A 12,206-nucleotide genomic window follows, 5' to 3' on the forward strand; every position below is an offset into this window, starting at 1 on the left:
AACACAAGAGAAATTCCACCCTTATTTAGAAAAATAGAGTAAAGTTTAATTAATTATTTGAACCTAAAACAACAAAAATCCAATCACTAGCAGAGGAGTTAGGCAATTTCAAAGTTTTAAGTAAAAATAGTGCCTAGCAGCATAAAGCATCAACTGTGACTATCTTGTTGTGACAGACCAGGACAGAGTCACAAGTTTGGGCTGACCACGATGGAGTGCAGGCCAGATACAGGGACCACGTTAGTCCTGCTGAACAAAGCACCATAATTCATGGTTGCAGAGCATTGTAGGATCCCACATCAACCATGCGTTGCACAGCGGCAGTTCCATTGGAGCTGTGGGCTGCGATGTGGAGTCCTACATTGCTGAGGATGCCATTAACAAGAGGCTTACAATGCAAAGTCCTTTGTCAAAGATGTATCACGCACCGGTGGTTCAGCAAAACTGCGGGCTGTGATATTAAGTCCTGCGTCGTCATCAAGGGTGCAGCCAATGAGGGGCTTGCAATACGAAGGCTTGCATCAAGGATGCATGGTGTAGCAGCAGTTCCCAAGGAAACTGCAGGCTGTGACGCGAAATCAGGATTCGGCAATGCATCATGATGTGGCGGTTCCAAAGCAGATTTGCGAAAAGGTGCGTTGCGCTACATCGGTTCTTCCCACTTGACCGTAGCTGGGTTGGCAGAGCACCTTCAGGCCCACTTCCAAGGACTAGGGTTACACCACTAGGGGGATAGCACTAAGCAGACAGAGTCCAGGTGGTTGCTGCCTATTCTGTCTCTGATTCTCTTATCAGGAGGCCAGCTATCTGACCCTTGGAGCCATTCTGGTGGTTCTAGGTTTAAGATGCCGATCTAGACCTTCTCACTCAGACAGCAGGGCAGCAGGGCAACAGAGCTGCAGTCTTTCTTGCAGAGCAGCACAGCAGTCCTTCGGAGTTTTCCACAGGTCCAGATGTGTAATGAAGAGCAGAGTCTGAGGGTCTATTATTTATACCCGGCGCACACTTTCAAACTTAAGACGTTTATAGAGGATTCCACCCCGGGAGGTGGTTGGAATTTCCTGACTCCCTGTCCTGGTCCCAGCTTGTCTGGGGTCACAAAAAGACTAGTGTCAAACCCTTTGTGAGTGCGCTCAGGCAGAGCCTTTGTGATGTAAAAGTGTGGTAGGTGACAGTTAATCCCACTCATCAAGTCGGAGTTGGCCCATCCTGCAAACTCCTATTCCTCCTTTGTCTTACTATCTGGGAGCAATATACGAAGACAAACTGACAGCTTACAGGCTGCAGGCACCAAATGGTTAGGGCAAAAAAAGGCCAACTTTCTAAAAGTGGAGTTTTCAGAATTGTGACTTAAATCTCGACAATTCTTTAGACAGCAATGCTTCAATGTTTAATAGGCATAACGATTCCCTGGTCTATACAAAGTGTGCCCTCGTAAGGAGCTGTTCCTCTTTATAGCGGAGTGATCGGAGAACAGCCACATACAGTACTCACATGAGAGCCCTGGCCATTCCCCGGATCTCCTGATTTCAAAACCAGTCTCTCTCACCCCCAGCCCACATACACTCATGCTAAAAAGGTTCATCATGCCGTGGTTACAATGCTTTTTTTGGCCTATCTTTGGACATTGACCTGGGCCACTTCTATTACATCCAAACTATTTTCTTTTCTTATTTTATGTGTTTTCTGAAATATACCATGCTCATCTTTTATTCCTGAACACTATATTAATCAGATGTGATGTAGTCATACTTCCGGCAAGTCAACGGTATTCAGCCATCACTGACAACGGTGGGTGACACAATTCTGTTTAAGAGGAACAATGTATTTTATTGATGTATGAACAGTCTAAATCATGGAATTCCAAGTGTCAAATAAAAAAAACAAGTTTATCTAAAGATATGAGTGCTAACACAACTTAGCTTTTAGTGAGTGAAGTACATTTTAAATATGTGACAATATTAATGCTAGGGAACGAATTGCTATTAACATGAGTTTATTTGTGTTACATTTAATGACCTCAATTCATATTATCTTCCAGCCCTAAAAATCATGTTACTATTAATTAGAATAATACATTGTCCAGACATGATATCAACTAAAGTTTCAAACACGTTGCAGACTGTAATCATAATGTCTTATGCCAATTCAAAATATGTTTATACTATGTTTGGGAGAGTGTTTCAGTATACTTTAAATAATGCTACAAGAAAAGTGCCAAACAGACCAAAATTGCATCTAGAATTCATATAGGAGGTCGTGACATAACGTTCTACCAATATTGGCAAGAGTATTGTACGTTGAGGTAGAAATTTGAGGCAGACCATGGCCTAAAGTGACCAGAATGTGGGTTACACTCACCCCAAAATCAGCCTTAATCTGGTAGGTCAGGGTCATAACCAGTGCCTAATTTGAAAAAAGTAAAGTGCCAGGGCCCTTCTTGGAAGGCCGCTGCACCATCCATTGCCCCTGCCAGGTCTGCCAATTACAGTACCAACATAATAGCAAACCATCACACTTCTACAAGTGTAGCAATTCAAGCAAGTAATGCACTTTAAAAAGATATTCTAGAAGCTCCTTGATCCCTGACTGAGAATGAAAGTAAACAATGTGAAAAAAACATTACGTTTGACATTGTGCGTTCTCCCCAGCATCTTCCTTTCCGACTGGATGGGCAAAAGGTCATGTTTGGGTAGGCCTTGCCCACCCGGCCCCACCTGCTAGAACCGGGCCTGCTCACAAAGCTGTAATAATGGTGTAAGAGGCTGGTATTATTCATTCTCAGTGAAAATTATCTTAATAAACACAGCTATTGTTCTCCTTTCTAAATGAACCCGACAGCTCCACCATGTGGAGGATTGTCACTAGAGTCAGTGCTGACAATTGAGTGCCTGTGCCGAGCACCAGCAATTACCTGCTCAAATTAAGCACTGGTCACAACACAGAATATGCTTGTTCCTATTACTGCTTTTCGATAGATTCTCTTACAGACAGATTAGCATCTATAACCCTATTACTAAGCAGCCTTTGGGGGTTTTGTGCCGGCCGCAGCCCAAGCCACGCTGTGCTGGTGCAAGAACTGAGCAGGCCAGGAAATTATGCAAATTGTGCCCCATACAGTTAACAGTGTCTCATGTAACTGGGCGCTGAGCCCACAGAATGCAGCACACATCTTCACTGCATTGGGCTCAACCACAACTCTAAGCATCTTATTTAGAGGTGGGCCCAGACCTAAGAATTAATGTAAACATTTATGTGTCCCCCCCCTACAGCACGGTACTGAGTTTGAGTTTACTGCTAATTGCCTGACCTCCTGTTTCCTGCTCTGTGGCAGCACCAACTTAAAGTTGGTGAAAAAACTTAGGACAAACCATGGGGAGACCAGGAAATAATGCATACAAAATTTGCACTGAACCACTCATGCGTTATTCTGACCTCATTTCTTCTCAAAAGTTGCAATCGAGCACACAAACTCAGTGGAAAACCTGGCACGTAGGAAAAACGTTTTAGTAGGGTGTATTTTTCCTGAATTTACCACTGGGGTCTAAATGTTCATCCACCTTCCAAAGGTGATTGCCATGGGGCTTCTGTCACTGGCTGAATTATGTCTAGGCTGTCCGGTTTTAGGTTTAAACCTAAAATAACTGATAAAACCCCACTGAAAGAGAAATAGCCCTCACCAGTGAAAACATATAAACACTGAAAAAACACCTGCACAACCACAAACTAAATGCCATTCAAAGAAAGGAAAAAGAGAGCAAGTCATTTTTGTCTTCCTGAAGGGGCCAATACAATGTAACTTTGTTCTATAAGCTAGCAGTAAGAAAGACTGGGCTAACATTATTCTGCTTGTGTTTTGTTGTTTAGGGATATCACTAAAATATGGTTTTCTTCCTTTTACTTTTTCAATTTTGTTGTCTTTGGTCTAAAGATGCAGGATTTAGAAGCATGTTTTAGGTTTTGTTTAATTATTTTATAAACTGTAGAGAATCAGGAAATATCAAAATCATATTTGATATTTTAGCTGTGTTAGATTCTTTTACTGATCGGTAAAATGGCTGGTTCTTTTACTGATCGGTAAAATGGCTGGCTTCATAAGAATCTTTCCTAATGTGTTATCACATTTACCCACAGAGAGAGGGTAAAAACCCTTAAAACATCAGACCCCAGTTTCTAGTGAGTCAGTACTGATAGTAGGTGAATTGCCAACACCTCAGGCTTTAAAATATTCAATGCAGGGTACAGTGACAAGTATATGTGAAAAGAGAGCACTATCACCAAGCATCTCGAATAGTGGTATAAACTTGACACCAGACTTTTTGAAAACATGAAACGCAGTGTCACTTGGAATGCTCTGCAAAAAAAGGTTCTTTCCAAGTTCAACAAAGATTGGATTGATATTGTTCGTATTTGCAGTGATTCCTGCTATGTATATGAACATTTTGTGTGATGACCTGTCAAAATTGATACCTGAGCTGTAAGAGTTCCTTGCCACTTGTTAGATGGTATGCTGAAAGCATCTTTATAATCTTCAGACTTAATAAGGAATGCTGTTGACTTTTAGTCCATTTTGGTGCACTGTTGTCTTATGCACAGGAACTAAAATGCAGATATTTATCATTTCATGCTTTGTGTGGCCTCAAAGAAAGAGTCATCCCAACTATGTACATTAGCTGATGGTTCTCAGTCCAAGGGGCTATGAATGCTATATTATCCATGTGGCAAACATTTACAGAATTTTTGCTGAGTGATGATGCCAAAGACAAGAAATGTGAGGATCTTTGGTCGCACATTAATAGTGATGTGAAAAAAGTACACTCTACTGCATTCTTTGATTTTTACAGGAAAACATAACTGCTGTAGTGGATATATTAAAAAAAAGTTCTAGATCCCTTCTGTAAAGAGGAATTTCCTCTGTAGTTTCAAAAGTGCTGCTTCATTTTTGACCACTTCAATAACTCTGTGGGCATAAGCACCCAGCTCGATGCAATTGTTGCAGACCCTGCCTTGAGAATCGCAATCTTCAAGTGCATCAGTATTGGCTTGGAAAGCTATGTTAGTGGCCAGGGTTAACAAATTGTGAACTGGCTGTTTTGGCATTGCCCTTCTCAAGACCCAATGTTGAGAGGGCCTTTTCACGGAAGTTTACATAGTAAGGAAAGAGTGAGCACACATGACCAAGGCTCACTGAAGAAGTATTGTATGGTGTACTTCAATAAGTTTAATTTGCAAAAATCTATTTGGATCTCATATAAACTATACGTACAGTGGCTATATACCATGCGCTATCAGTGCAGAAAGCAAACAATAAAAAATGCAAAACGTTACATAAACACCGGAAAAACACTGTTTCTGTTGTTTTTAAAGACGCAAAAATGTGTAACCACTGATAACTACTGTCTTTTTAACGTATTGAAATCGCTTGAAAACACTGAAAAAACCCCACCAGAATTTACCGAAAATAGAAACTGAAAACAGGAAAGCCTAATTATGTCTGATGCCTCATGGTCTAACAAACATTTCGGCCCGCCTACCCCCAGCCCAGGCTCTGCCACACAGTTCCAGTGACCAAAGAGGTGAAAAACATGAGCCTCGGACAACATTTGCCCTAATTTTTTTTTTTTTGCATCAAAAGATGATGCAAGTGCAGCAATAAAAGGCTTTGTGTCACAAAGCACCAAAAACCTGATAATTCATGACAAGTGGGCATAATGGGGCAGGTACAAGACAAAACCTCCTCGGATTCCATGCAAAGTAGGATGAACTAAAGTAGCGTGATCTGGGTCTTCATAGAATTCCATCGCCAAATAATAACAAACAATGGACAAAAAAGAAAATCATATATAGTCACAGAAAAAGAGCTGTGTTGGCTCTGGATAGCTGCAGCAGTGTCAACCTCTTTTGATTCCACTGCTCGGGAACGACCAACCATAAACAGAAAACCATACAAGAGAGGGAACGCTTAATAAGTTCAAGAAATTTACTGAATAAGTAAGGCAGGTTTTTCGTGTCTGCGCCATTGCTTGCATCTCTGCTACACTCTGCTGAACCCAATTGTGCGTGGCGTATCCACGATTGCCTTACTTATTGCGGTCTCTCGTAAATCCAGAAAAACAGCACAAAAATTTAAAAACCCTGATGAAGTCCTCCTTAGAACGAAACAATTTGGTTGGGCTGGAGAGCGATGTTTTATGAACATAAATAAATCTATTTTGGATACCCTATTAGGGCTCCCGCTTCATGATGGGCTGAAAAGAAAAATTCATTATTGGTCTATCCAGCTACGATGAACGTTTGAACTATTAGTACATTTCTTGAACTTATTAGACATTCCTTCTCTTGTCTGGTTTTCAAAAAGGAAAATCACATGATTTTACCATCTGTGTACATTTCTGTGAAATGACACATATTCGATGGTTGAGACATTGGCAATTGCTTGCACCAATGTTCCTACTCAAGGATGTTCCTTGATTTAAAATAGCCACACAAAACACCACTTATTCACATGTGCTACTTTCCACACTAGTTACTATCACCATAACTGGAATCATACAGTTCTGCAGCATTTTTCACATAACTATTAATTACCCGTGTTTGCCGCTTAATGCATTATCTCCTGTATAATTTGCAGACTTTACACAAAAAAATACTTCTAGCTCAAACAGATCAAAAGCTATTACAATCATGGCAATACGTGTTCCCGCAAAGTGGAAGAAGGCCCTTCACAAAGGTTGACTGGTCACCTTTCAGTTCCTTGGTGCTGGATTTGGTGTGTTAAACTGTAACTAGTGGGTTGAAACATTTACCCAGTGTTCACATGTCTAAAAATGATTACATAACTAAGTAATACTATCACAAAATGTGTCACTTTACTCCGCATAATGTGGCTTTCCTTGCCGCATAATTGAGTCAACCTTGCCACATAATTCGGTCCTGTCCAGTCGCATTATTCTAGTGGCCCTGTTTATACTATGCACTCTATCATCCTTGGTGTGATCAACATTCTCTGAGCTCGGAAGGCACCGTGTAAAAAGTGCAAGCCAACAAACAAATGAATACATTTCAGAACAAGCTGTAGTAATAAAACAGTATTCAGAATAAAATGATACTGGAGTAAATACCTTGTGTCTTCTGGGCCACAGCTATGCCTTCCACGACCAGGATCGTTAGAAAGAGAACTGGAAAGAGAGAGGACAGGTGCAGCATAAGTGGCGGTGTTAGGAAATGTGATGAGCAAGACGACACGTTCAGCACATAATCGCGCCATAATTAAATGTAGCAGGCCCAGGATTACTCCCAGTAGTACAGCAAACCGTAATCCTTTCGGTTTAAATGATGCGCCTCTAAATAGAAGTTATTTAACTTCGTTTGTGTTGCAATCGCGCGGCATTTGGCACAGATTCATGCCCGCTCCTGTTCCAAGGCGGTCCACACTTATTTCTGGATGACATTCATTGGCATTAAAAGGCAACAAAACAAAATAATCAAAGGGAACAGCCTGATACTCATGCATTTTAACATCTGCTGCTGCACAGATGAAAAGAGTTTTAAAGGGCGGTGAGCAGACCTGTAAATCCGACTGGTTTCAAAGTGGAAGGCAGACCTGGGTGGAAACTTAAGGTTGGAAGCAAGAATTAGGCCCCATTTACGAAGGCCCTGGAGGAGGGGGCGATAAATAGCGCCAATTACAAGTGTTGCCTGAAAATGAGGCAACATTTGCAGATTTTGGTGAATCTACATGCCCCACTATTTACCCTGCATTTTTCCCCAGTAAATTTCAGACAGTTCGACCTCCCCTGTGTTTCCCTGGCGGTAGCGCAAAAAAAGCGGCCTGGCGCAAAAAAAGTGGCCTAGCGCCAGCGCAGGCACCCTGCCGCCATGTTGCAAGGGTGCCTGTGCTGCAGGGACGATTGTTTATGTGCTGGAAGAGACACCTTCCTGCACATAAACAATCAATAACTGCGATTTGCACCGAATGCAGCACACATGGAATGAGAAAAAAACGAAGAGAAATGAATCATTTTTCCTCGTATTGCCATACTAACGCCTGGTATTCCATGGTGTTCTTTTTTGACGCTGCCTCAGCCTTGTAAATTTGGGGTAGCAACAAGAACAAATTCGTTTGGCAGTGGAATTTCCACAGCAGCACCCATTGCACGCCCCTTTGCAGCAGAAGACTGCGGCAGAAAGGGGCATATTTACAAGATGGCGTTAAAGTATGCAAAGTGGCTTTGCGCCACCTTGTAAACATGGAAAACGGCGAGCGTCAGAAAAAGTGATGCTCTGGTGGCGGTGAGGGCTTATAAATATGCCCCGTTGAGTTTTGGCACCAGATAAAAGAAGGCTTGGTTCAGAGAAGACAGGATTTGCCTCATGTATTCCTTTCTCCTCCAGCTGTTCAGAGTTTACAGCCGGATGGCGCTAGTGGGAAGCACTAAAAAACACCCGAACTCTGCCTGAGTCAGGTAAGCACATTATTATGTCCAAAAGACACTGTTGAAAGGACCCATTAGGTAAGTAAATAAAAAACTATACATTGCTTCAATTCATATTCTCAGTCTGCATTGGCACTGGGACTTAGTAAAGGGGAGATTCGTTCATGTGCCTTTTATTCACCAGGAGTACCTGCTGCTGTGAGTACCCAGAGGCTTCTGAAAGACCCCAGAGAAGGTCTTTGGAACGGTTTGTTCACAGATTGATTTTTGTGAGGCAGGACATTTTGAGATAATTTCATAGGGAAAGGACAAGCCGGGTAGGTACAGCATGGTGTCCCCTACACCACCCTAGGAAGTCCATGTGCCATCTCATGCTGTTACTCACAGGACATGCAGAACTATGCCATGATCTGACACCATTTTATGCCATGAAGTGGCACAGGGGTGTGTGAAATATAGTTGTTTAGAGATGAAACAAACCTTTGATATATAGATTCACAGAGAGCTGGTATTCTCAGGCCCAAATGAAAAGATATTACATATATGGTCCACCCTGCAACAGTTAGCCAATTAAAAATGCCAATAGAGACATTTTCAACTGTTTATTACCTTGTTTTTTTCTTGACCACAGTTTACTTTTGTTCTGCTAAGAATCTTTGTGCTACCTGTACATGGATGGTACAGTCTTTTCTACACTAGACATGGCTTTTGACAGGTCTGAGTGCGTCGGGCTGCTGTATTGCAGGAGAAACTTATTTCTGAATTCCCCAGTCTAGGGCAGGTCTGTGAGTGCTCTACATGTCTGCCCACCAGTGCTGGAGGATAAGCCAAGCAGTTCAGCGCCTCATGCCGGACAATGGTATGTCATAGGGGTACTTCTACCTGCAGAGTTGCATCCAGTGGGATTCATGGCACTACTTGAGCTTCTGGGTGGGCTGGTGAGGTCAGCAGAGTTTATTCTAGAGACAATCGAGAAGATTTGAGAACCAGAGATGTACTCAGTGGCGGCTCCTCTGCTAAAGCGAACAAGAGTCTCCCCACTGCTTAAAAGGAAAAATAAAATGATAAAGTATCTTTATTATCTTTTTATTTTTCCTATTGTAGTCAGTGGCTCATGGGGCAGGGCAGGATGGGGCTGGCCAGATTAGGGGGAGGAGTTGTTTGCACTCGCTAAGTGTGCATGACTGCTTGGCCGGCCTTCTTGGGCCAGCCAAACAGTCATGCGCACTTTGCATCTTCCCCACCAGGTTACAATGCACAGCCTGATGAGGAACATGCTCAGCCTCCCATTTCCTGTCTGACCACTGTGCCCAAACCAATCGCAACACTGCCTGGGAGTATGGGTGCTTCCTGCTGCTTCCTGCTGCCAGACCGGAGACAGAAAGAAGAGGACAGAGGAGAGGTGGTGGCTGCACATTTTCTGGTAAGTGTTTTATTTTTCTTCGACCCACCCCCGCCGCACCACCCGGATCTTGTAGCAGACACTACAGGATGGTATACATTTCGGGGAGGCAGCTCTGGTGTGGTACAGAGTCCATAACTGGATATATCCTACCCTCGTCCAGTCGTTGACTAGACTACTGACAGCCATCCCAGTAGGATGGAGGAATATATGGCTCTGAGAGGAGATTCCCTTACTCTTACACTTCCAGCTGGCCAGAGAAGAGCACATAAGCGCTAGAAGTGGGAGCTAAGAGATGCCAACGTTAAGTAGCTCACCCATATCGTTGCTGTTATTTATAGGGCGGACAGTGAGACGGGAAACCTCACACAGCAGCGCACCTCAACATGTCTGGACACAACAGAACCCAGAGACCTTTGGATTCCCAGGCTAGTGGAGTGTCCCGGCAAACACATCACCCCTGTGTATTTACCAGTGGCTGTCACAAACCTAGTAAATTGTTCTTTGACACTATTTTGCTAGCATCGTCTTAGAGTTCAGCATTTTATCAGTTTAGTTCGACAGTCAATAGACAACTGGTCACCGCAAGGCAGACTAGAACAAGAACGTTTTTTATTAACCTTAGACCATATTTGATAAAACATTTACTTTGTGACTCGCCACTACCTTTTAACACACACACTTTGGCTTCTCAGCTGTTCTTCAACTGCCTTCCCGCCTTGACTTTCAATTCTGGGAGTGTGCGTCCCTTCACCAAAGGGCCCCAACATTAAACCGGTGGAAATCTGAAGCAGGACGAACACCTCAGCTTTTGGGTCAGTTGATATTCTATTTATATAGTTCATGTCTAATAACTATTCTGTCCCTTACAAGAAGAAATAAATAGTATTTGCCAGTTTATGCTCATACCCACGAATCTGTATTCTTAAATATGTTCTCATTGAGCGCCACTAGCATAAGTACCAGAATCTAAATCTGGCTATTTACTGCAATCATTTTGAAACAGTGTGAAGTTGTCCACCACTGATGCTACATCATAAAGGAATTCCAGCTTGCCATGACAGGGCTATAAGACAGAGCATCACAACGACACTCCCTCTCTGCTCCAGTGGAGAGCAGAGAGCACCACTTCAGGAGTTTTGGAGGAGGGAAGGAACAGGAAGTGGCGAGGTTGGTGGTAAAAGGCCAGTATATTTGGGGGGTTTATTATTTTGATTAGGGAGGAGCATCTATGTTATGTATTCCTCTACCCCTACATTGCTGTTAATGATTTTGGAGTCCACATATAACATAAAATTATAGATGGGTAAAAAGTGAATAATGGGGATGGTTTTTACTTTGGGGTTCTAAGTGACATCATAGACAATTCAAGCTTCACTTTTGTTTTATGTCACTTAGAGCACCCTTTTGAAACACCAAGATTGTCCACTCAGTCATTTTTTGGAAGTAGATTGAACCCAAATAACAGTGATGCTAAGAAATAATCTGAAAATGTCCTTCCTCTTAACAATCAGTCTGGGATCAAGCCTGCATCAATTGTTAGAATGCTTCTGGTATTCACTCTTATGCACCTATAATTCTATATATTGTACTTGGTGTGGTGTCCCACAGGATTACCTGCCGACCTGTGATACTCTTTACAACAAACCTGGTCCAGATCATAAAATGTCTTTGTCTGGTGCTATTTCCTGTCCTTGGTGGTAAGTAAGGCAGTGCAAACACTTTTTACAACCGTATAATGAAAACAGAGTTCTGGGGATGGTAATGTGTAACAAGAAGGCTTGTGGTATTTTGTTATGGTGGAGATGTGTGTTTGGTGTTCCTGTGATGTATTATTGCAATGTGATGTGTTTCATTGTGGCTGTTATGGTGCCTTCACATTTTGACTGTCATGTTTAGGTCTACCTGTTATGCTTTAATTGTGTCATTGTGTTGCATTGTTACTATTATGTTCTGCTGTTTACGTTAGTGATGTCTTCAAGTGCTGCTACATTTCTGGGCAAACACAGCATGAACAATAGGAGTTAAATCTGGACAGTGAGATCAAATGACTATAACCAAGGCCATAGTTGTTTTCTTCAATGAAATGATTCTGAATTGGAATCTGTGAGATATTAATTATTACTTTATTGTTTTACCGCAAAACACACAAGATGATGGACTGAATGTTGCACAGTGGCAAAACTGATTTGCATATGGCCATGTCTGAACTGGGGTGGCTTGGTGAGCAAAATAACGATGGATTAAACCCAGATCTGTGACTGGGGGTGAATGTTTTGCCATTGTGCAACATTCCGGCCATCATCTTGTCTGTTTTGCTGTTCACTCTATGTGGGAAGGGTATGCCCAGACGTGGGTCCCGTGCTCAC

At 42.4% G+C, this 12,206-nt stretch overlaps 1 protein-coding gene across 1 annotated transcript in view; it reads right to left on the reverse strand.

Annotated features, from left to right (window-relative positions):
* The window catches only part of NETO2 (neuropilin and tolloid like 2), a 311,726-nt gene that overhangs the window by 106,292 nt on the left and 193,228 nt on the right, over positions 1-12,206 (reverse strand). The window contains exon 2 of the mRNA XM_078669388.1: positions 7,122-7,178. Within this exon, the coding sequence (XP_078525514.1) occupies positions 7,122-7,178 (57 nt within the window). The remainder of the gene's footprint in view (positions 1-7,121; positions 7,179-12,206) is intronic.

This window comes from Lissotriton helveticus, chromosome 12 (assembly GCF_964261635.1).
Source record: "Lissotriton helveticus chromosome 12, aLisHel1.1, whole genome shotgun sequence".
NCBI lineage: Eukaryota > Metazoa > Chordata > Amphibia > Caudata > Salamandridae > Lissotriton > Lissotriton helveticus.